Here is a 26,839-nt window from a genome sequence, read left to right as displayed (position 1 = left end):
AAATACACAAATATACTAGATATATAAAAATATGCAAGATGTACCAAAACATAAAAATACCAAAAATACACTGTACAATATGCAAAAATATACTAAATTTTACAATATACAAAAACATACCAAATATATCCCAAAAATCTACAAGATATACCAAAATTATACCAAATATATACCGAAACATAAAAATGCAGGATGTACCAAAACATAATAAAAATACCAGAAATATACCAAATATATACCAAAAATATGCAAAATGTAAAAAATTATAACAAAAGTATCAGAAATATGCCAAAAATACCCAAAAATAAAAATTTAGATGCACTCTGATCGGCTCACCTTGGCCTGGAGCGTACTGGCGGGACAACTGAGGCATGATGGGAAAAGGGGCGTGGCCAGGACGAGGCCCCTTCATATTGGCCAGATGGGCGGGAGCAGGTGATGGAGCCGGAGAGGGGGAGGGGCTTAGAAGCTGCTGTGGATGATTCTAGAAAGCGTGAGAGAGAAAGGTTACGAATGTTGCGTCATGTGAGAATGAGGTCACATGGGACGTGATGCAGGTGATTGTACCTGTGTGGTGTCCTGCGGCGGCAGGTCGCTGGGTTTGTAGTAGCGGTTGGGTTTCCAGTGCGGTGGGGACGGGACTCTCGGCTGCTGACTGGGAGGAATGCTCAACTGCATCATCACTACGCCACCAGCAGGGGGAGGTGGAGGCACAGCTGAAAATCACAATGCATTCTAGAGATTTAAGTACATTCAAATGTGTGTATTAAAATATATAAAGTGTATTAATAAACATGAAATATAAGATAGGCATAAAATATTAATAACATTACTAAATTACGAATTGCAGTAAAATAAAATGTTTAAAATAAAAATGTTTACTAAAAAATGCATAAATATATTAAAATTAAAAGAAAATTACTTCTAATTTTAAATGATGAATTATGCAGCAACATGCATTATATCAAATAGTAAAAACAGTAAAAACAAATTAACTAAATTTTTTTAACTACATATACACACATTTAATACTATATTTTTAATATTAAATTACGAACTGTGATGAAATGCAATAAATGTATTATAAATGTTACTTTTATTAATGTATTATTTTTATTAACATTATTTACATGTATTATTTAATATAAATAATTTGATAATAAATAGTAAGAAAAATAGATCGTAATAAAATAAATAAAATAGAAATGGCTAAACTAAAATGTGTAGCAAGTTAATATAATTGACAACAGTAATGATTTTAAAATGTTTTAATCTAAATTACAGATAAATGAAAAATGTTTAAAAACTATTTACAAGTGTGCGCACATATGTACACACAGTGTATATGTGTAAAATATATTTAGTAAAATATGAATTGTATCACATATTATATATAATAAATATTAATTTATATATGAATACATTTGTCTAACACTAATTTAAATGTAATCAGTCAAACAGACTCATTAAATTGTTTACATGTCACGTTCTCTTATTCTTAATATTATTATATCTCATGCACACATACTGCAGTATTATTCTTATTAACCTTTAGAGTTGTGAATCTTCACTAGTGCAGACATATATCATCCCTGGTGTTAGAAATACAATGTTTGCTACTGAATTATTCAATAACAGACAAAAATGAGGAACTGCTGCACACAATGCACACACACACCGACCAATTAAAGTGCTTTATTAAACAGTGAAAGGTCAAAGAGTGTGTGGATCTTGCCTCTTCCTCATTAAAAACACCCTCTTCTTCAGCAACATAATCATCACCTCACACACACACACACACACACACCAGCTGAGCGTTCATTAACACTGAGGTTTATTCAAATAAACATTGATTGTTCTCACTGCTTCTCAAACGTGTGATGAGCTCTTCACAAACGCCGTAAGGCACGAGCAGAAACCAGAATTGTAAACAACATTTAATTAAACGGCTAAGTAAAACATTTTGAAAATGAGAAATAAACCGCTCAAAGCTCATTATATGCACTCAGCTTATTAACTGAGAGATGTGCAAAGACTTAATATCTAATTAAAAAATACCTGCCATTAGTAAATGACGCAGGGCTATATTCATTAACCTTTAGATGCGAGTTTCAGTTTTCACCATTAAAAAAAGTTTACATAGAGAACCAAGAAATGATCAAGAGAAAAAAAATTCTAGAAAAAATTACTATTAAGTATTTAATTATTATTAAATTACTACTATTTTTAGTTCATATTTAGTCATTCATTTTAAAATTATATTTTAATTTTCAATTATGGATACTGTATTTTCTGGAATAAAACCCATTTTTTGTTATCAGTTTTATTATTTTTGTTCTAAATGCAAGTTATATGATGAGTGAGTAATGTGATGTGTGTTTTGTGTTTCTTAACGCAATTTTCACCCGGTGCATTTTATAATCAAGTGTGACAAATAAAATAAAATAAATGTGTGTATATTCAAAATATATTGAAAATAATTAATAAATTGGATATTAAAACAGTATATACACATATACACACACACACACATACATACACACACACATATACATATACATATATATATATATATATATATATGTGTGTATATATATATATATATATATATATTTTTTTTTTTTTTTTAATGTGAAAAAATGCACTGGCTTATTACTTTTTCTAGTTGTTTTGTGATTGGTTGTCATACCTGTGCACTGCTGGCCTGTGATTGGCTGAGAGCCGCAGGGAGAGGGCGGTCTGGGAAACTGCATCTGCTCTGAACCCGGCGGAGGGAGGAAGCCAACGGTTGAACTGCACGCACACAGGAAGTTCACATGAGACACAGTACAGAGCCAATCACATTCAGCAATGCTTAAATCTGATTGGTTGACAACTGGATGCATGTATTACCTGATGCTAGAGTGTTGCGTCGGCGGCATCATGCTGTAATACATCTGCATGCTGGTGGAGGGTGCTGGCGTCTGATTGGTCTGTCCCTGCAGCAAGATCTGTTGCTGATAGGCTGCCTGAGGAACGCTCTGAGAACCCTGCTGCACAGACACCTGACAAACACACACGTCACCTCATCAAAATCACTGAAAAACCAAAAAACATCAAGAGACGCATGAAATGCAGCACTTTGATACCTGATACGGAGACATTGTGGGATACTGCACCATCACGCTCTGAATCTGATTGGCCATTCCGGCCTGAGAGCCGACCAGCGATTGGTTCTGAGTCTGCTGAACTCCCATCATGCCCTGGTAGCTTGGAGGTTGAGCGGGCATGACTGTCTGGAAACCTGAAAACACATCAAGACGGCAAGGCATTAGCATAAACAACAGCCAACGACGAACAAACAACATCTGGAAGCAAAACATTAGGGACAAAGTGCAAAAACAGAGTTTTACGCAACATTAAAGCTGTAAACAACTTTTAAAACCGCATTTTAATTACGAAAAGACTAAAATATTTGAAATGAGGTAAAAGACGCTGTGAATGTGAGCGAGAACAGATGGACGTTTATGCACGTGGAGTCTCAGACCGTTCAGTTTGCGAGGAAATGGCAGCGCTTCTGAAGAAAAATAGTCGCTGACTAAGGATTGTGGCACATTAAGCAGCGAGAAAATTAGACACGCAAGTTTGCAATGTCTGCAATATGGTAGCCATAATAAGAATAATTGGTTATTTACCTGCATTTTCGGAGAAAATCAGTGACGATGACTGGATGAATGTTATTATTCACGAGCCAGACTGATAAGGTTTATAATGATCTGTTTATAAATAATAATAAGTATAAATAATATTATTGCCATATTTAATGCATAAATTAGTAATACATAAATAGGTTTTTAATGATTGGTTTGAATGAATGAATATTGTATTATTGTAGTACTTAACATTTAATGATTTAATGTTTATTAAATATTAAATGCAATAAACATTTAATATAAAATATTTAATATGTTATTCATTTACACATACGATCTATACAGTAATATGGGTTTATACATAATAATAATAAATATAAAATACATTATCAGGTATTAATTATTTCATAATTTCTTAGTATTATAATTTCTTAATATTTACTAAATATTACATTTACTAAATTAATAATAAATATCTCATAATATTGATTGCGTTTAATGATTTAAAATGCTTAATAAATGTTTATTAAATGTGACCCTGGACCACAAAACCAGTCTGAAGTCGCTGGGGTATATTTGTAGCAATAGCCAAAAATACACTGTATGGGTCAAAATGATTGATTTTTCTTTTATGCCAAAAATCATTAGGATATTAAGTAAAGATCATGTTCCATGAAGATATTTTGTAAATTTCTTACTGTAAATATATCAAAACTTAATTTTTGATTAGTAATATGCATTGCTAAGAACTTCATTTGGACAACTTCAAAAGGCGATTTTCTCAATATTTAGATTTTTTTTGCACCCTCAGATTCCAGATTTTCAAATAGCTGCATCTCAGCCAAATATTGTCTGATCCTAACAAACCATACATCAAAGCTTATTTATTCAGCTTTCAGATGATGTATAAATCTCAATTCAGAAAAATTGACCCTTAAGACCAAGGGTCACATATATTAAATGCAATAAACATTTAATATAAAATGTTTAATGTGTAATACATTTACAAATAAATTCTATACTGTTATATGGGTTTATATATAATAATTATATAAAGTATATTATTTGGTATTGATCATTTCATATTTTCTTAGTATTTAATAATGTTTACTAAATATTATATATAATAAATGAATAATAAATACATAACATTGAATACATGTATAAACAAAATGTATAATATAATACAGTGGTTTATAATGATCGGTATAATAATAGTATTAATAATAATAATAATAATAATATCTATAAAATTAATTAATATTTTATTTATATGTTTATTGTTAAATAGAATGGCATTATTTAATGTAATAACATTTATTAAATATTTAATGAATACTATATAGTTAGTAATGTTATATATATTGTATTCATTCAATATCTTTAATAAATGTTATTAAATATTACTAAATATATCTATAATTGTATTTTTATTACCTATAATATTAATTATTTTATTACAGAAGGCTAGCAGGGATTTAGTGTGGACTGTGATCTACAGGGTGGTAGATCATCGAAACTCCACTGATTCTTCACTCAGCTTCTGCTCTCATCAGATCCAATACAGATGAGTGGACGGCTTCTCTCCAGTGTGTGAGTGAGTGTGTGTGAGTGTGAGTGTGAGAGTGTGTGTGTGAGTGTGAGTGTGTGAGAGTGTGTGTGTGTGTGTGAGTGTGAGTGTGAGAGTGTGTGTGAGAGTGTGAGTGTGTGTGTGTGTTCGAGTACACAGCTATTTTTACCTGCCCTTGCAAGGCCAAAGTGAAGAGAATAAAAGCCTGTCGATTTAGACCATTCAACCCCATCCCCCCACACCCCACACACACACACACACACTCAAGTGCCTGTGAAATGGGGTCTTTCAATGTCACTTTGGACCAGGTCAGATTTTTCCCCTCTTCTCACACACACACACACACACACACACACACACACACACACACCAACACTGCATCCTCTCTTTATTTCTTAATTTTTTTTTATATCAGTTCGTACAGATTAAAAACAAGGCACCTGAATGTATATATAATAAAAACTCACCTGTCAAACTAAAAGCCTGATTTCATTTCTAGCCACAGTTTTGCATCTACAGAAGGAAATATGAGTGATGCTGCCCACGCAGCACTTACTGACATGCATGGCTGCCGTGGTGTTGCTATGTGGTTGCTAAGGCACTCTGATGCTCTCATTAGCATGTTTCTATCGTAATAAAAACTAGTTTAAAGATAATCAGATAAATTATAAGAAGCTCATTTCTGAAAACATTTAAAAAGTATGTTGTAGAATGATTGCTGATATGGCAATTAATATTTATTTATTTAATTTATTGTTTGTTTGTTTATTATGAATATAGCCATTGCTAATACGGCAATGAACATTTATTTAATTTATTGTTTGTTTGTTTGTCACGATTACAGCCTTTGGTGAAATAGCAATGAACATTATTTGTTTACTTACTGTTTGTCATGAATATTATATAATAATACCATTAATATTTATTTGTTCATTATGTACTGTTAATAATGAAAATATCCTTTGGTGATTTGGTGATTAATATTTTTGTTTGTTTGTTTGTCTGCATATATTAACTGCTGGTCACAAACATAGCCTTTGGTAACAAAGGAATGAATATGTATTTGTTTGTTTATTTATTTATACAACTACTGCTCGTTATGAATATAGCCTTTGGTGATATGGCCATGAATATTTATCTGTTTGTTTGTTTGTTAATTGTTTGTTTATCATGAATATAGCCTTTTGGCAGTGAATAATTGATTGATTTGTTTGTTTTTCTCTGGTTCAACCTGATTGATTTGAACTGTGCTTTATGAATATTTTCTCAGTGTCCGATAATAAAAATCCGCCAGCAGAACAGTGGAGGTCAGAGGTCAGAGGTGAGAGGTGAGGAGTGAGGGCTGGGAAAAGAGACCGGTTCACTGTGAGAATGACTACGAATCTCATACAGTGACACGGCCCCGTCTCCCAGCGCTCCAATCACAAACCCTGCAGGAAGTGCCCACTCAGACAGGAAGCGCACGTGTTTGTACCTGTCTGCTGCGGTGGCAGCGTCTGACTTTGGGGGGCGCTGTAGTGTACCGGCGTCATGGCTCTGTAGTGTTGGCTGGAGTGCGAATACTGTCCCGGAGCGCAGTAACACGCCGACACCTGCAGAAACACACATACACACACACACGCGCACGTGTTATCCTGAACCCTCGCGTTGGCGGTCACATGACGCGGGTAACGTACACGTGTGTTTGTACCTGCTGCACAGGCTGCTGGATGTATCCGTGCGGCTGCAGGAGTGCTTGATTGATGGCTGGGGGATGGGGGTAGGCATGGCCGCTCATGGGCTGGCCCGCCGATGGAAGCATGTAGCTGGTGGGCGGAGGGTTCTGGAGCACCAGGGATTGTGGGTAGAGGCCCGTGTGGGGGTCCGGAGCATCACCCGATGGCTGCCGGACGAGATTCATCTGACTGAACTGGGCACTTAAACCGTCCTGTTGCTGTTTAAACACACAAATACACAAGAGAACAGCTCAGGTTAGTTTAAAAGAATGAAGTCAAGCTAACTAAATATTCACAAAAAAAAAAAAAAATTATAAATAATAATAATTTAGTGAAATTCAATATAATTATTTTAAAAATTAAAAAAAAAAAAAAAATACTTTGTGGTTAATATGGTTTTACAACATTTTTTACAAATCTGCAAAATATGCGTGTATATTTAATTATAAATATTTAATAAAAATATTTGTTAGGAAAAACTACAAAATATATTCTAAACTACATTATTTTACATGTGATTTTAATACATTACTTTTCTTAAATTAAAATTAATATATATATATATATATATATATATTAAAATGTATGTGTATATGGATCAATAATTAATTTCATAAATATTTAATTGAAAGATTATTTATGTGAGAAAAAACTAGATTAATAAATTTTACAATCTACATTTTAAATGTGATTACATTGTACATTTTATACATTTTAGATATCTAAAAACTGTTTTTATTAAATTTATTTATTAAATGATATAAAATGGAGCTATTTCATTCTATAATAAATATTAATTTGTTCAAATTTTATAATTTACACTATTGTATGTGTGATTTTAATACGTTTTAAATGTGTGTATATTTATTTTAAAATATTTTTTTATTTAAAAAAATTTACACATCAATTTAATAAATGAAAGTTAAATAAATTAATAAAATGAAATTTCATTTATTAAATTATGTGAGAAGAAAGAGTTCGAGTGAAACTAACTCAGCTATGTAGGAAATCATTGACTTTACTAACTTATTTTTTAATACTACTTTACTACTAAAAATTAGTATTAGAAAAGGCCATTTTCCAAATATAAATTAGATAATTAAAAAAAATAACATTAAAAGTAGAATTGGGTCATTTTTACAATCAATCAATCTCTCTCATTTGAAGCCCAAGAGTCCGTCTTCATTTGATTATGCAGCAAAAGGAGATATTTTTGAAGTGGAAGTGGATCACACGCTTTCAAAAACTAAACCAGGGCGTCACATGGAGGACTTTAAGCTTTAAAAACCAGCACAGATCAAAGTCCGGCCCAGCATCCACCAGGACCAGAGACCCTGCCTGGTGCCACAACCGCCACACGTCGTTTTATTAATAAAGTAACAACATCTGCTGCCATTAATTAATGATGTGGTCTGAATTTGTTAATGAGGGTGTTATATTTGGTAGAAACGGGTCACACAGTAAGAAATATGACAGAAGTGACCCAATTCAGTCATGAGCCCCTCCACCGGGTATAACCAACTCACACGGGGCTCGTTTGGAAACTTTGGAGGGATTAATCAATAAAACTGACAGAAATAAACTGCACTTTCTTTGGTTTCCTGTGACACACGGAGATCATGAACTGGATGGCAACAGAATATGGAAAATACTATTTATTTATTTTTTAATTACTGAGGAGAAGAATAAGGGGTAAGACAAAAGAAAAAAAAAAATAAAGACTGGGAAAATAAGAATAGAAAAAAAGGACAAAAACTAAATATTAAAGAGGCCATATTGTACACTTTTGTAATGTTTATTTGTATCATATATTGAATGTATTAAAAACCTAAAAATATCTATAAAAAAAAATCTAAAAAAATATATATATATATATATATATATATATATATATATATATATATATATATATATATATATATATATATATATATATATATATATATTGTATATTAATTTATTTGAAAAGAACAAAATCTGACAAAATAAATAAATAAAATAATAAATGAAATATGAATAAAAATAAAACATTTAATAAAGTTTAATAGTTGTGAATGTTCTAGTATGTACATTGTACTTTTTCTCGAAAGAACAAAAAATATAAATACATTTTAAAAGTTTAAACGCTGTGATTAATATGTATGCGTGTATCATATATTGAACTTATTTCAAAAGTATAAATACTTTGACTATGATTTAGTAAAAAATAAAATCATAATGAATAAAATGATAAAAAGTCAAATTAAAACTTATGTTATGAGTGTCGGAAAGGTGCTATATAAATTAAACATTATTTTGTGAGATGTGGATATTATGGTATGTATGTATCGTAGAATGAACTACAATCAAAAAGAACAAGAAAAATTATTTCCATGCTTCCCATGATATGGCCTCTTTGATAAATACGCGGGAGAAAGAGAGAAGAGACGTTTTCAGAAGGGTAGGCGTTATGATGGAGTGATAGTGAAGGAGGAGAGAAGTACCACAGTGTACTGTTGAGTGAAAGCACCAGGCAGGAGAGGAGGACAAGAGACCGCAGCAAACTGCACAGGCTGAGCAGACGACTGCAGAGGAGAGAGAAGAGACACGCAGACGCACAGAGAGGAACAGACCATCAGACAAACACAGAAGAACCAATGAGAACCCAAGAGACGGCAGAGAAACCAATATTAACCACTGAAGACAACTAACATTTTCACTAGCACCATATGTAAAAATGTATGGGGGGAAGTTTTACCATATTAACAAAACAACATATAATTTTGTGTTATGAAAGATAATCAATACAATGATGACCAATACTTTAAATGTATACAGTATAAACAGCAAAGGAAAAATCTGAATAATAAATCTCATTTTTTTGTGTGTTATTGTATTTTTAAGCATAACTGTTGAAACAGAGATACTGACAGCCATCAGATATATTGTTATAGCCAATTACCAATATGATAACTAATCATTTAAATATTGCTTTGACTGTAGACATTCAAAGATTATTAAATTATAAAAATGAACTATCATGAATCATAAGAAAAAAGGTTAACTAAATTGTAAATTAATGTAAAAAATATATTATTTTTAAAAATCAGACAAATTCAGCAATTAAAAATAAGAAAAACTAAACTAAATAAAACAAACTAATTCTTTGAAAAAAAATTAAGTAAATTGAATAAAATTATGATAGAAAATATATAGATATAAATATAGATAGATATAAAATAAAATACTATATTATAATATATTTTTAAATAAGCAATGTGATTAAATGTAATAAATTTAATGTTAAATTATGTTAAAAATAAGATATTCATCTAAAAGAAAACTTTTAATACTTAATATTCAGTATTAAAAATTACAACTAGTAAATAGAATTAAAATTTAAAAAGTAACTAAATACATTACATATTAAAAATAAGATAAATTCAACTAAATATTTTATTCATTTTAATTATTTTATTTTTATCTAATAAAAAATACTTGAAAACACAATGAAAATGTATTAAAAATAAATTACACTAAAAATGAAACTAAATTATTTAAATGTAAAAATATTAAATAAATTAAAAAAGTTAAAACATTTTGTAAAAATTAATAAAAAGAAAAAGAAAAGTACACTCAAATAATGAAAATGATTATTTAAATATAAAACTCCAAAATAATAAGAAAAACAAAACATTTAAAAAAAAAAAAAAAAAAAAAGAGTTTTTCCTGACCTGTGCTAGAAGGTGATTGGCTGGCTGAGGTTGAGGGGGAGGAGGCAGAGGGGGAGGAGGAGGGGGTGGGGGAGGATGTAGAGTCATGGGCTGCTGGCCACGCCCCTGCTGTGATGTCATAGTGGGGTTGTAGATCACTGGACTGCCATCAGGGTTAACAAAAGGCTGACCTGTAGAAGACAAACCAAACAAACTGTCAGAAAACCAAATGGGCATTGAACTCGATTTCATTTGCGCATCAATAAATTAGTACGAAAAGTTAGTATCGCGAATAAAAACTGACGCAGCGTAACCTCCATCCTTTGAGGTACTGTAAGAGTCGGTCAGATGGTACCAACCTGTCTGTGGATTGAGCAGCACGCTGCCCGGCGGGATGGCGCTGCTGTCCAGAGGAACGATGTAGAAGCTAGCGTTAGTATTAATGTTAGTGTTAGTAGTCGCGCTCTGAGACGCCGGGGCCGGTAGAGGGGCCGCAGGGGCCACGGTGAAGCCCCGACCGGGCTGGGGCAGAACGGGGGCGGGTAACGGCAGCTGAGCCTGCCGAGAGAGCGACCCGGAAGAAGAACCTACGCTACTAGAAGAGTCTGAACCTGAAGGAGGGCGAAGAACGAAAGAGCTTTTACTGGCACATACAAGGTATGGAGGATGAATGAAGAGGGGTTGATGGGCGGGGCATAAGGAAGGAAAAAGAACCATGCATGCTGGATCAAATAGAAATCAGTCCCAAAAAGACGAATCCGATGATGGTTCTTCTAGCTATTATTTGCAAAAATTTGAATTAGTAAATTTCTTATTGATTTGATTAAATCTTTCTTAATTTTAAATTCATATATCAATATTTTTTATTTATTTAAAACCTATTTTTTTTTTTTATTAATTAATATTAATATTTTAGTCTATTTTTTATTAATACGTATACTATTATTATTATTTTTCTTACTTTTTATGGATTTATTCAGAATAGTCTCAAAAGAATCACAATACATCACAACTTGCTGAAAACTACTTAAAATCTTATTGATCGGACTGAAAAGTATTTCTAAAAAAATGGTATTAATCTAATTAAAATAAAATTACTAAATATTGATATACCTGCAAACCACATAAAGTACTATTTTAAAAATAAATAAATAAATAAATAAATAAATATATATATATATATATATATATTCATAAATTACACAAATAATTTTTGTTAGCAAATAAAAATAATGAACTAAAGTTACTAATTAAAATAAAAATAAATAAAAATTCACAATTTCTTATCTGATGTTCATATTTTGAAGCAACCAACAAAAAATTGGATAAAGAATTATTACATTATTTAATAACTAGTTTTATTATTAATTTGTAATTAGTCATATTTATTACTTTACCTTTAATAAATGTTTATATTTTTATTATTCAAGTCTATTTTTTTTAAATAATTATGTTTTATTTATTGTTTATTAATTAATATTTTTACACGGACTGATTAGACTGAAAGGCATATCTTAAAAAAAAAAAAAAATTATTTAAAATAATCTGATTAAAAAGAAAATTCAACAAAATATTGATATGAAATAATAAAATAAAAAAAGTTACTAATTAAAATAAATGAACAAAATTAAATAATACATTATTTCTTATCTGTTTATATCCTGAAGCAACCAAAAAAATAAATAAATAAAAAAAAATCCTGATGAAACCACTGGATATCAACATAACACCATTTGCAATAATTTGTAGGGCTGTTCAAATGTAACTGGGCAGGAGGAATGATCCAGCGGTTGCTGAGCGGAAGAGGAGCGTCATTAAATATTAAAAATTATAAATATATATTGGCGTCAACTCCTTGAGCTTCTAAATGCCAGAGCATAAATAACCAATGAAGCCGGAGAGCAGACAGCTCGGAATATCAATGTGTTCTCTTAGCTGTTCCTCAAATGGACATGAAATGGGTGAAAAGAGGGCAAAGAGATGCTTTCCGCCACACACATGCACATACTCAATGCACGGCTGCCTAAAGCAAGAACAAGAAATGAAGAAAAAAGAAAAAAAAAAAAGGTCTTCAAAAGAACAAAATGCTGAGCATAGCAAAGCAGGACTGGGATGGTGAAAGTCAAAACACACTTGGAGGTATCTGGACACTTAAGACAAACTAGAAAAGATCTCAAAAATGTCTAAATTACTTCTAAAATAGCAGTATTTTTGGATTTAGGGCTCATGTTGGAATTACCCCCAAATTTCTAAACAGTCAAAACAGTTTACATCATTGTCGAATTTAGAATTTGAAAACAGTAATTTCAACATGAAATACAGTCTGAAAAAATTATATTAGCTTTATTTAAAAACCACAGACATGTAGGGATGCACGATATATTAGGGACTATAATCAGTATGGACGAATATTAAAATGTTTTATTTTAAATTTTAACTTTAAACCATCTGATTAGGCTGAAAATTACTTTAAACAAACTTATAAATGCCAGAATTTAAATGGACTGGACACTGAAGCTCTAGCGTTGATTCATTTTTAAATCAACACTATTTACAGAACACTATTTTAAAATCAACGCAAAACTAATGTTTGCAAACTATTTGATTCTGTAACGTAACATTCCAAACGAAACAATATTCAGCGTAAAAAAAAATATTACTTTAGGAAATTAATTTTATACATCAAGATTTAAACTTGATGGTGAATAGGTTTTCAATATGACAGGAAGTTGAAGGGGAGGAGCTTAAACATAAGGCCTTGATGATGTCAGCATAAACGTATGTTGTTTCAGAGGCAAAAACAATTAATATTTGTTGCTGAAAGATCATCAAGACAAACGTTTTGCTTTCGAATAACTAAAGAGGAATATACTATGGAAGCCCGTTTCCATCACTGAAAAAAAAAAAAAAGGAAATTTTTTCTCAGAATTGTGATACAAACTCGCAATTCTGACTTTTATTCTTTGAATTCTGAGATATAAACTCGCATTTCTCAGAACTGAGTTTATATCTCTCAATTCTGACTTTATAACTCGCAATTGTGAGTTTATATTTCAGAGTCAGAATTGTGAGATAAAAAGGTCGCAATTACCTTTTTTACTTTAATTCAGTGGCTGAAACGGGCTTCGATAATATACTACTTTTAAATAAGTTGAAATTTAATTTTGTACATAAGTCTCCAAATTCACTAAAGAATATAAAAAATAAAAAAAATGGCCAAATATTAATTGAACATTATTTCAATATGACAGAAAACTAAATGGGCGGGGCTTAAACATAGGGCCTTGATGATGTCAGCAGAAACAGAAAGTCGTTTCAGAGGCAGGAACAATTATTATATTTAGATGAAAGGTTTTGCAATAACTTTACGAACGATTAAGTAAACTGGCTTCATTTCGATTTCATGTTGACGCAGGAAACGGGATCGATTTCTAATCTAAAAAAACATCCATCGTTGGTGCCACTCAAAATCTGTCTATCGTGCATATCTACGAAGTCTCCAGGTGAAGGAGGGCGAGTTATTTACTGGTTTTGGACAGTTTCCCGGTGCTCTTGCTGCTGGCTGTACTGTCTCCTCGGATCAGCAGGCTGATGCCGCTGAAGCTGTTGGCTTTAGTCATGGCAGGCTTCAGGTTCCTGTGGGAGCTGTCTGAATCCGTGCTGCTCCAGGGCCGAGGGTCCGAATACTTCAGCTCGTTCTCGGAGCTGCTCTGACGACTGTTTCCCGAGTGCCCGTCTCTCAATCTGAAGAAAACAAACAAACAAACAAACAAACAAACCAGGGCTACTCTTTAGTAAAATGCGCTAAACCACTGACTCTTAAAATGCTACATAATTAAGCAAATAAACGAAGCACACAAACAAAACTACCTGAATATCTGTCGTCTTTGCTGAGTGTTGATGAAAGTCACGTCCTCTTGAATTCTACAGGGAATTTAAACATTATAATTAGATTATAAGATACATAAGGCAACAGACAAACAATTGAAAAAAAAGAAGCTCTCACAGATAATTTGCTAGCAATGCTATGTCATTTTTTTTTTTACCTGTTATCAAACGGGAAATGTTCTTGTCCCTGCAGATGAAAATAGACACACATTTTAAAAAATAAATACCAAAAAAAGGGAAAATACAACAATATAGATAAAAAGCATCTACCTATCTATCTTGAAACACAACATGAAAATTTCCAGCTTAATATTGTAGCTGTAATGAACTAAAATATTTATAAATTACACTTAAATGAACTATTATACATTATAAAACATTTATTCTGATAATAAAACATTTTATTTATATATATTAAGTTTATTAAATTATATTTATATATAGGCTACTTGAAAAATATTGTGAATAAATAAATAACTACTTTTGTGAATAAAATAATTGTGAATAAAAATGGTACTTTTGAAACATAACATGAAATTTTCTAGCTTTATCTAAACTGCAAAAAACCTGTAGTGAACTAAATCAATTATTAGTTATGCTCAAAATAACTATTATAAATTATAAACATTTTAAAAAACAAATTTGTGGTTTATTCTAATAATAAACATTCTAGCTGCATTTATTAAATGTAGTAATTTATACATTTAACAAAAAATATATATACTTTTATAAACAAATTACAAAAAAATATTGTGAATAAATAAACGCTACTTTTAAAACAGAACAGTTTTTTTAGCTTTATCTAAACTACATAAATTCTAACACACTAAACCATTTATTATTAAACTCTAATTAACTACTGGTAAACATATAAGCATTTATAAAACAAAGTTGAGGTTTATTCTAATAAATACATTCCAGTTATATGTATTAAATTCATATTCACATAATATATTCACAAAAACATATTGTGAATAAAATTGCTATTTTTGAAACAGATGAACATTTCCAGCTTCATTTAAACTATTGCAATGTAAAATTACAATTGTAATTAATTAAACAGTTTATTAATTAAGCTTAAATGAACTACTATAAATTATGAACATTTATAACACAAAGTTGTGGTTTCTTTTAATTACAAACATTCTACATTATTTTAATAATAAACACTACACATATCCATTATTAGTGTTATGTATTACTTATTCTAGTAGAAATAAACAAAAATAAACTAATAATAAATGTCATTAGTAAATAACAGGTTTGTATTAAGATGTGGAGACACACGTCTTGGGCAAAGATCCTGTCTCTGGCTCGCTGGTACTCCTCCTCTCGCTCCTCTATCGATTTACTCCGTCTGTCGTCCTTAAGACGCATCCGCAGCTAAAACACACACACACACACACTTTATATTCCTGACTGCTGTATTGTGCCAATTATTACACATATTACATTTATTTGTTGGTTGTGGATTATTTCAAGGAGAATTTATAAGTACTACATTTTTAGCTTATTGAATGTTAGTATATATTTCTCACCCTGCCATCATCCTGGTCCAGGCTGGAGTTATCTCTCTTTAAGATGTACCGCTTTTGGAAATCATCTGTTTTATCATCTTTAATGTGTTCAGAAAACTTCTGATCTGGACTGTAAGAGAAAAAACAGTGTTACATAAAAAAAAAAAAAAGTTATAGTTTTGACAACCGAGGTTAGTTGAAATCCACACATACATTCTAGTATTGCTGGTTTTGTTGATAATGACTGATTTCCCGGTCTGATCGACATTATGGTCCAGCCCAAAATACGCCGCCACCCTGTGAAGTAGCATTCTGTGGTATGATGTCATCGGGGGGAACTTCCTCTTCTGACTTCTGTGACAAGAATACATAAATAAATAATTATATAGAGTTGCCTACATTAATATGTTCATTTAATTATGATTATATAATATAAACTTATATATATTATAATATATAAACTATATATTATAAAGGTGCATTAAATCCATGTTCCACAAAGTTATTTTGTAAATTTCCTACTGTAAATATATCAAAACTTAATTTTTGATTAGTAATATGCATTGCTAAGAACTTCATTTGGACAACTTTAAAGGCGATTTTCTTCTTTTAAAGGTGACCCTCAGATTCCAGATTTTCAAATAGTTGTATCTCAGCCAAACATTGTCCGATCCTAACAAACCATACATCAATGGAAATGTATGTACAAATCTCAATTTTGAAAAATTGACCCTTAAGACGGAAGGTTTTGTGGTCCAGGGTCACATATGTTTATATATATATGAATGTTCAGTCGAAATAATATACATACATGCATATAGACCTGAAACATGAAAAGAAATTGTGTAAATTTCAACTGTTCTTCAGTTTTTTTGGCTCGACTTACTCGATGTTACTAATGAAGTCCAGAATATCTTGCTCGAGTTTCAGCAGCATCATTCTGTCCCTGTAAGAACAGCGTTCATTAGCATTTATCACAGCTCATCAACCTGATGAGAATCCAGTGCACAAGAGCCACAATATTCAAATGTCTGCCTACAAGCCCCACATTAACACCCAACAAGAAACGCAAGACATGTGCAAAACAGCGTTCCTCTTATACTTTTAAAAAATAAAAACATTACAATTATTAATAAACATCATATATGATTAATATAACAAAGTATTAATGGTAAAAAAAATATAAATAAAAAAATAAAAATGTATGTGTCTCTATTTAAAGTACACAAGTGCACGTTTTAAAAAGGATTTTTGGAAGGAGCTGAATGAAGCGACAGGAAGTAGCGGTGGCGCTCGTGTGACGGCGGGGGGATTTTCACACACCGGGGGTTGTTCTTCAGCGTGTTGACCAGAAACTCGTGGAGGTTTACTCCTGTGGAGTCTGTGTAGTCCTGACTGGGATCTGAGAGAGAGACAGAGAGAGATTTATCACACACATTCTGTTGCATCCATCTGGCCGGTGAGAAAACACCTCGTCTGCCAAAAAAACAAACACACACACCTCTTGAGAGTGTCTTCTTGGACAGTGGGTCTGTTTTCTCTGGCTTTTCTGAGATTTTCTCACTGTCCTCATTTTTGATGGACGTTTCATCTTTTTCGAAAGACTGACTGAGCTCGATATGAATCTTTTCCTGTTAAAAACAAACACATTATAGAACACATTTAGAAATGATAAAAGTGCAGAGAGATTTTCCATTAATACAAGATGTATTTGATATTATCACACATTCACATTCCGGAAGCATTAAGAACGTTTATATTTTTCCCCAGTCACCAAAAACTAGACTTTTTTGATGATTAGAAGACAAACAATGGCTCTTTTTTGTCATTATGAAGTGAGAAAGGTAATTTAAAGCTAATTATGATCTCTTTCCCTTTGCTGCAGCTAATCAGAGGAGTTTGATTAAAATAGTTTGCGAAGAGAATTAGCAGAACACTTTGTAATCATCTCAAGTAATAAAGACTTGTCTTTTCTCACATAACAAATCACAACAAAGAACAAAAGAAGTTCAATATAAACCCTAAACTATCAAATAAAAACTATTAAAGCTAAATTACGAAATGTTCCATAATGCTCTGCAAAATATCAAAGAGAAGAAAAATTTTTTAGATTTGTAATTGATCAATGTACTGGACATAAGTAAAATTTCTTAAGATTTTTTCTTTATATACATTAGTAATATACAAATATATCAGACAATAATATTGGTAACAAATTCTTTAACTTACTTGTTCACTTATTAAACTCACCCATTAATTAAATCAAATTAATAATTAAATTAATATTTTTACTAACTGATATTTTAGCTAAGCACATAATAATAATAATAATAATAATAATAACAACAACAAATTCCAACAATACTAATCATTTTAGTTTAATAATTAACATCAGTGATAGGCTGATATATCAACTTATATTTGGCCAAATGTCACAAAAGGGAAGAAAATCTAAACCAAAATCAATATAGTAATAATAATAATAATAATAATAATAAATAATAAAAAAAAAAAATCAATTAATTGTTTCAGTCTTAGATTATAGTAGACTGCTATATCAACAGATTTTTGGCCAAAAGTTACAATAAAGGGGGGGGGGGGAAGCTAAACCAATATCAAATCTATCAATCAAATGCAAAAACTTCATTAAAATGTAAAACATTTAAATACATTTAAAAAAGTGATTATATATTGGCCAGGTACTTTTTGAGAATAAACCCACTGATGGATAATCATTCATACTTTGTGAATGATTTACACAAATTTAGTTTGCTCATATTTCATAAATGCTCATTATAATCATATTGTAAAGTGTATTAAATTGGAACCCTAACAGTCAAAAACTACTTTGTTCAGTGACAGTACAAGCAGAAAGTTCATTATAGTAAATATATTCCATACAGGTGCGCGGCTTTCGGGTTTAGAGGGCATTTGGCCGTTTCGACTGCACATGAATTTATATTTCATGAATGGGATTTACAAACTCCCTCAAGGAGAAACATGAAGGATTGTGGAGGTTATGAGATCATTCTGCCCTTCTGTGAGCTTTGGACTCGATCCCGCCATGATCCTTCACTCTGATGCTAAAACTCGGCTTTATTTCAAACACAGAGCGAGAGGAAGAGCAGCCAAATGAACAGCAGTGGCTTTAAAGAGATAGTTCACCCAAAAATATAATTTTGTCATCATTTATTCACTATTTTTAATCCCAAACCTTCTGACTGACTGACTTAGGTAAAACAGAAAAGGAGACGTTTAGATGAACGCTCACGCTGCTCTTTTCCATACAAATGGAAGTGAATGGGAACCAGGGCTGTCGAGCTCCAAAAACAACTAAAAGCATCATAAAAATGATGGTATAAATTCAGAAGACACATAATATCACATATTTACTATGTTTACGGCTATTTAAAGCACATTTTAGATGCTGAACGTACGGGAAAAGAGCGGCAAATCATTTAAGTTTGATGAGAGCGCAATTCCAAAACAGCGCTGATGGGCATGGAAATTTCTGCGAGTGATTTACTGACAACGTGCAAATTAAAAGAACACAGACGCAACATCTCATTTACATATCGACCAACGCAATATACCAAGCGCAGTGTAAATTATAGCGCAAATACACGTTGTGTGATACATTTTAATTAGTGCTGTCAAACGATTAATCGCGATTAATCGCATACAAAATAAAAGTTTGTTTACATAATATATGTATGTGTACTGTGTATATTTATGTATACATAAATACACACACATACAGCATATATTTCGAAAATATTTACATGTATTTACATTTATATTTTTATATTCATAACATTTATATTATATATAAATATATTTAATATAAACGTAACATTTTTCTTAAATATATACATGCATGTGTGTGTATTTATATATACATAAATAAATATACACAGCACACATACATATATTATGTAAACAAAAACTTTTATTTTGGATGCGATTAATCGTTTGACTGCACTAGTTTAATACTCTCCAATAAATTTTGCCTCTGAAAGGGAAACTACTACAAATGCATATTAAATAACAGTGTTTCCCCTACCATTATTTTAGGGGGGCGCCTTTATTTTCTCTATAGTGGCGCGCCAGACCACAAAAGTCGTCATTCAATGTTACCTTCCCTATAGAACAGGTCTATACCTTGTTCTTTTATTAAACAAACTAAATAGCCTTATGTTATTTATCTTATTTGCACGAGGGCGTGCTTGCGGTGATATTAACGTCTGTCGTCTCACTAAATGAAGACATAAATACATGAACAACATCTCCAGAACTGCTCTGAGAGTCACTTCATGAGAATTTGAAACTATCCTCATATCATATACACAGAAATGTAAAGGTATTCACGGCAACCCGTCACAATAAAAGTTCGGTTTCACTTGAAGACATTGGGCAGAACGTAATAGGCTACTACTACTAAAACCTTATCTTCAAGGAATAATCATACAATGTCTTCAATGTTATTATCAATATTAAATCCCCTTTATTTTTGTGTCGGGAAAAAACGGCATAAAAATGTCCTCCCCTCCCCTCCCCGCAAAGCTGCCGCCCCCCCCCCAAAGCCATAAAACTAGGGGAAACACTGAAATAAGGTCAGGTGCAAAAATAACTGTGTCCACGCCTTTTCAGCGCCAATTCTTTACTGTGTATCTTTAGTAGATCCTTGACAGTACTATTTTAACGCCAAAAGATGGTTTGCCCTGGTGCAAGCTGTTAGTAAATCTGGCCTTTAGTAGTAAACAATGATTGGTTTCATTTCTGAAAGCGTTTATGTTCGTTATAATTCGTTAGCAGCTGTTTTTTTTCGGTCTCTGGCTTTCTCTTCACTCCTCTAGAGAAGAAAGACCGGCCCGAATTAGCTGTCGAGCTTCTGAATGAGGACAAAAATGTCACGCTACACGAGGGACGGTGAGAGAGAAGACAAATGGACGGATCGTGAATGAGAAGGTTGTCAAAGAGCGAAAGAGGGGAAAGGTACAGAGAGATGAGAAACGTCTATGAATAGAGACCCTCTTTCCTCGGGGAGGAAGTCTCGTTCACTCGTTCAAGGACGTACACTTGATTAAGGACGTTTATTCGTCTTTCAGACGGTTCGTCCACAAAGACCTTGAGCTCTTTTCTTTCTCACCTGCTCTCACACTGCATGACTTCCGATTGAGAAAAGACGACAATCGTTTCTTTTTTCAAGGTTGCTCAAAAGACATCAACACTGTCCGATGCCGGTCTCAAATATTATACAGTCAAGTACTGCAATATTTATAAAAAATAAAATAAGAACCAATAAATAAAAATTCAAGTCAACAATAACCAGTATGGCCTGCATATGTAATGTATTGTTTTCTTCACAAATGCTTATGATTTTAAAAAATAAATAACAACAACCTTTGCTTTACTTTTGAAAAACATGACAATTATGATAAATGTATAAATATGATAAATATACATAATCTACAAAAAGGTTTTTTAAGTGTTGTAAATAAATAAAGAGATATAGATAATAAATATATGCATGTTACCTAAAAATGAGGAAAACATAAATGTATATAAAATGTATATAAAAACATTCATAGATTATCATCAAGTGTAATAAATCAATTATATAGACATAGATAAAAAATACAAGTTATTACTTTATTATATTTTATTTTATATATTATACAAAATTTTAGTGTTTTTATAAATAAAAATAAATGAATAAATACACATTTAAATAATATAAAATTATAAAATACATTGAATATGATGAATATTATAGATTTTAGATATTATAGAACATTATAGAATTGTATAGATTCATTTAGTGTTATTTATAAAGTGATAAATATATAAAAAATTGTGAAAATATGATGTAATAAATCAATTGTACAGACATAGATGAACGATACCAAGTTATTACTTATTTTTTGTATACTATACAAATTCATTTAGTTTTATAAATAATTAAATATAAACAAAATACATAATTAAAATAAATATAAAATTCTAAAAATATATTTGAGATATTATAGAACATTACAGAATTTTATAGATTAATTTAGTGTTATTTATAAAGTGATATATATATATATATATATATATATATATATATATTTTTTTTTTATATATATATTTTATATATACTTTTCACACACACACACAAATAATAAATATTCAATATAAATAAATAAATAAATAAATTAATTAATTAAATTAATACACCTGAAAATAAATGAGTAAAAGAAAAGAAAGGTTCAAAGTTGGTGCTTGTCAAAAAAAAAAAAGTAGTTGTAGAAAATCACTTGAAAACAGCCTAGAAAAATTTCCAAAATGTACATATTTTCACAAATAAAAAAAATTTAAAAAGTAAAATTCAGGGTTGAAACCTAAAGTATTGATGTTACATTGTCAAAAAAATAATCGTGACGTATCAATATGCGACTATTGTAAAACCCTTTTTATAAAACACCCTATTTTCGCAAATCACCATCAATAACCTCCCTACGAAATAACCAAACGTGCAAATAAAGTTGCAGCCTCATATACAAAGAGCTGATGGTGCTGACCGCCCGCGGCGAGCTCTGGGCTTCCTAATAGCGGCTCTGAGCTGCAGACTAACCTAATAAATAGAACAAAAATGGGGTTCGGATAAGAACAGGCAATTATAGCAATCCACTGCGCTCGGCAGCTGAGACAGGAAAATTGTATTTGGTATAGATGATGGATGAATGCAATCGTGCGCTGGGGACGCGTGTGCACACAAGCACCTTCAATAAACGCACAGCTCTATTAAACGCGCACGCGCGAAAAACCCACTTCAAACACACGCAAGCATCTTTACTACTAAGAGCAGTGCTGATATTTTGACAGAGTTATTATTGTAGGCTGCAAGGACAAAGGTTAATCGGTTTGTTGTTTCTGAAAGACGCGTCTTATGCTCACCAAAGCCGCATTTATTTGATTAAAAATAGTAAAAACTGTAATATTATGAAATATTTTTACAATTTAAAATATTTGTTTTCTATTTGAATATATTTTAAAATGTAATTTATTCCTGTGATGCAAAGCTGAATTTTCAGCATCATTACTCCAGTTTTTAATGTCACATGATCCTTCAGAAATCATTCTAATATGTTGATTTGCTGGTCAATTATTATTGGTACTCCTTTTTCTGTGTGTAAATCATACATTTTTCAAACAGCATTTATTTGTAATAGAAATCTTTTGTAACACTAAGAAAGATGTTGTTAATCAGAAAAAAAAGGTAGGAAATTTGGATCATGTTATTAAATGTTTTTTGTCAATGTATAAATGACAATTACATATAAAAATAATGAAAATGTTTAAAATTTAATTTAAATGGACAAATTAAAAATGTATGGTAAAAAAATCTGTTAAATATTTGTATATATTAATTATATAGTATTTTATATATTAATCATAAATTATTAAATAATAAATGAAATACTAAACATTAATTTGTGTAACAGAAAATAGAAATTTGGACGATATAAAAAGTTTGTGGTTTTTTTTGGTAGTTAGAGAACCATAAACTATTGATAATGGTTCATATTACAGTTTATTTTTTATACATGATAAATTTTTTCCCCTCAGGATTCTTTACATTATTAGAAACAACATTATATTTTTAATAACATTATAAAATGTCTTCATTGTCACTTTTGGCCACTTTCACGCATCCTTGCTGAATAAAAGTATTAAATAATTTTTTTAATTTAATTTATTTATTAAATTTAGTTTTTCACAGTTTCCACAAAAAAAAAAAAAAAAAAATGAAATGGCACAACTGTTTCATAATTGATAATAAATCAGCATATTAGAATGATTTCTGAAGGATCATGTGACATTAACTGGAGTAATGATGCTGAAAATTTTGCTTTGCATCACAGGAATAAATTACATTTTAAAATATATTCAAATAGAAAAAAAGTTATTTAAAAGTGTAATAATATTTCACAATATTACCGTTTTTACTGTATTTTAAATCAAATAAATGCAACCTTGATGACCAGAAAAAGAGGCTTCTTCCAAAAACACTAAGAAAATCGCAACCGGAAATGTACTATTTCTATTTTAAACAGTTTGTGAATTAGTAAGTAAACTAAGTCACATAACCTAAAAAGAAAGTAATATGCTAGTCCGTATACACACCCACACACACACGTTTACCTGTTCGTGCGTCAGTTCTCGGAGCGGAGGCGGAGACGGTTCCTCACACACCGCCAAGCTGCGGACTAACTTTAACTTGCCGTTGGACTGGAGGAGAGTAACCATGGTTACCAAAACGTCTGGCACTCATTTGCAAAAGAATGTCCAACAACGCAACTAAAAATACACAAGCACCATTTTGCAGCGTCTCAGGAGACTTTTCAGAGCTCAGGGAGGGGTTTGCGATTAGATCGTTAATTAGAAGCGTGTTTATTAAAACGGCCACTTACGTAAAGATCTGACACCCCTGAAAGTCTGAAAATCTCAAAGTACGAACAACACAAAACAAACACCAAATAAGCAGCTTGACAGTTTTTCATGTGCAAATTATTATTTTTAGAAATGATAATAAACACAAGAGATGGTTTCTCGCAGGCAATGTCAAAACAACTAAAAAAAAAATTAAATAAAAAAAACAACGCATCAATGCACGCACTCAACATAATCGCAAAAAACAGTGCGGCTGTTTAAAATGCAGTGATGAAACAGCATCAAGAGCAGAGCAGAATTCGCCACTGTAGGTGGGAAAATCTCCGGAGGTGGCGCTCGGGTCTTACAAACCCCCAGCATCTCGGTACATGCCGCAGAAGTGCTAAACGCAGCATCCCCCCGAAGCACATTTATTATTCTTTACTGACTTGAGCAGGGGCTTTTATTCCCACAATGCAATGTCGAACTCTTTCTCTCTCTCTTTTTCTCGCAAGGCACACAGAGTGCAGGCAAACAAAACACAACCAATGGATCCAAAAAAAAAAAAGCAAACCAATACATGCTGTGATCATACCGTACCTTGGACCGTTTAATAGTCTGTGCTGATTGGCCGAGCTGTTGGTAATCAGAAAAATGGGAGGAAAATGCACATAGTTTGTCATAGCGTATGAAATGCTTACATTTTTCTACAATTTTATATACATCATATATAAATATATAAAGTATATAGAGATACATTTCTGTGTTTGATGTGAAATATAAAGAGGTTCTTTTTTGTAATTAGAGAAATTTTGTAATTAAAAAAGTAAAATGTTTAACATATGTGTGTGTGTGTGTATGATATATATGCGCTCTAAATGCTCTATTTTATATATTTCTATTTCTATTATATAATTTGATGTATCGCCCAGTCCTGGAAAATTGTGTCAAATCCAGAAGGTCAAAAAGTTGTGTTGCACGTTATTGCAGGTAATATATATATCGTTAAAGGAGTACGTGCACCAGTGAAGCAGCTAATTGTGCAGGAGAGGAGAGAGAAATGAACAATGAGAGAGGAATAGAGCTGAGATCAGCATGTGTTTCAATGCACCTGGCCGCTGCCCTTTCTCAATGCACCAAGAGCAGATGGTGGCAAAGTCACACGCGCGCACACACACACACGCTCACACACCCTGAGGGTTTGCAGATAAACCAGCAGGATTTCAGGTGCAGATTAACTGTCCTCCCTCTCTTTCCTGGCATTAGCCAATCACACGCCAGCTTGGACCCGACTGGCTGATTCTACTCATCTCATTGTCTTATCTCTATCTTTAAGCAGAGACATTAGGGTAATGGAAACCACGGCAACAGCATACCACCATCCCATAACAAGTCATTAGCTAGAGGTTACAATCTCATCTCTTTCTGTTGGCTTTGGACTACATTACCCATAATGCATCGTTGCTGTCACCAGGTTTACCTGAGTTTGATGGGAGGAGCTTTGGTCTGTCACACACTCCTGGGCGTGTGTGCCGTTGTTCTGGGGTGCGTGTTGGGGGTCACTAAGGGTCGCGGGCGGTTCGGCCATGTGTGGCGCGTCACTCTCCAGAACCTTCATAACGTCACAACTTCTGGTGTCCAGAGAAGATTCAGACATTATCCTCAGAAGCAAGACCGAAAATCACCACCTGTGAGATAAAAACACACACTGCTGATTTAGTTGACAGCTTAATGATGTTTATTTCAACTTGTGATGTCAAAATTACTGGTTCTTCACTAACAAATTGAAGTTAAAATTGTAAAAATGTAGCAGGTTGGGCAAAGTTACAAATTCTACAATGCCAAAGGCTTGCCTCATGAATATTAATCATGTATGAAGCTGCTTTGTAACCTTCCTGGAGTGTGCGGTCATGTAACCTAATTAATATCCATTTCCCATAGTAGCATTCATTAATTAGCCACCTGACTAAGTGCCTAATTATTGATCTCGGCCAATCAGTTAAGCCTACAGGCTAATGTCAATCTACATAATTAGAATTCATAAGTAAATTCATTTCGGACTCAATTTGGTAACTAAACGATGTCTTTGAAGATCTAAAACGAATATTATTAATCATGAGTATCAATAATGTCATGCTGAGTTTGAGTCATAACCATTTCTTGAATGCAAATTCATTAATACTCTGAGTTTATGAAGGCTTCACCACAGGATTTGTAATTTTGAGATATATTGTCAAAATATCAGCTTATTAATTAGTCACTGATGTCATAAAAATAATTGAGAAATCATGTAAACGTATTAATATTAAAATATGCATTTGCATAGTCTGTAACTATGTGTTATGCAAGTTACGTAACTATCAAAATGTAGATACGCAAAAGAGAATGCATTTAAGTAGTCTGTAACTGA

At 31.8% G+C, this 26,839-nt stretch overlaps 1 protein-coding gene across 10 annotated transcripts in view; it reads right to left on the bottom strand.

The window, feature by feature from the left end:
* The window catches only part of LOC131529757 (R3H domain-containing protein 1), a 43,710-nt gene that overhangs the window by 3,353 nt on the left and 13,518 nt on the right, over positions 1-26,839 (bottom strand). For 5 of the 10 annotated variants that reach the window (XM_058759629.1, XM_058759638.1, XM_058759634.1 and 2 more), the window contains exons 3-24: positions 25,910-26,117; positions 25,030-25,065; positions 24,202-24,288; positions 17,516-17,645; positions 17,338-17,416; positions 16,901-16,960; positions 16,228-16,368; positions 16,036-16,144; positions 15,785-15,880; positions 14,656-14,684; positions 14,480-14,533; positions 14,136-14,353; positions 10,969-11,220; positions 10,631-10,800; positions 9,401-9,481; positions 6,893-7,135; positions 6,677-6,794; positions 3,129-3,283; positions 2,893-3,044; positions 2,690-2,793; positions 568-716; positions 337-484 (exon numbers count right to left, since the gene is read on the bottom strand). In XM_058759629.1, the coding sequence (XP_058615612.1) occupies positions 337-484; positions 568-716; positions 2,690-2,793; positions 2,893-3,044; positions 3,129-3,283; positions 6,677-6,794; positions 6,893-7,135; positions 9,401-9,481; positions 10,631-10,800; positions 10,969-11,220; positions 14,136-14,353; positions 14,480-14,533; positions 14,656-14,684; positions 15,785-15,880; positions 16,036-16,144; positions 16,228-16,368; positions 16,901-16,960; positions 17,338-17,416; positions 17,516-17,645; positions 24,202-24,288; positions 25,030-25,065; positions 25,910-26,086 (2,788 nt within the window). In that variant the 5' untranslated portion in view covers positions 26,087-26,117. The remainder of the gene's footprint in view (positions 1-336; positions 485-567; positions 717-2,689; positions 2,794-2,892; positions 3,045-3,128; positions 3,284-6,676; positions 6,795-6,892; positions 7,136-9,400; positions 9,482-10,630; positions 10,801-10,968; positions 11,221-14,135; positions 14,354-14,479; positions 14,534-14,655; positions 14,685-15,784; positions 15,881-16,035; positions 16,145-16,227; positions 16,369-16,900; positions 16,961-17,337; positions 17,417-17,515; positions 17,646-24,201; positions 24,289-25,029; positions 25,066-25,909; positions 26,118-26,839) is intronic. The other 5 variants (XM_058759631.1, XM_058759632.1, XM_058759635.1 and 2 more) reach the window with 5 other exon arrangements.

Source organism: Onychostoma macrolepis, chromosome 22 (genome assembly GCF_012432095.1).
Source record: "Onychostoma macrolepis isolate SWU-2019 chromosome 22, ASM1243209v1, whole genome shotgun sequence".
Lineage (NCBI taxonomy): Eukaryota > Metazoa > Chordata > Actinopteri > Cypriniformes > Cyprinidae > Onychostoma > Onychostoma macrolepis.
This window is presented reverse-complemented; position numbering and strand designations above follow the sequence as displayed.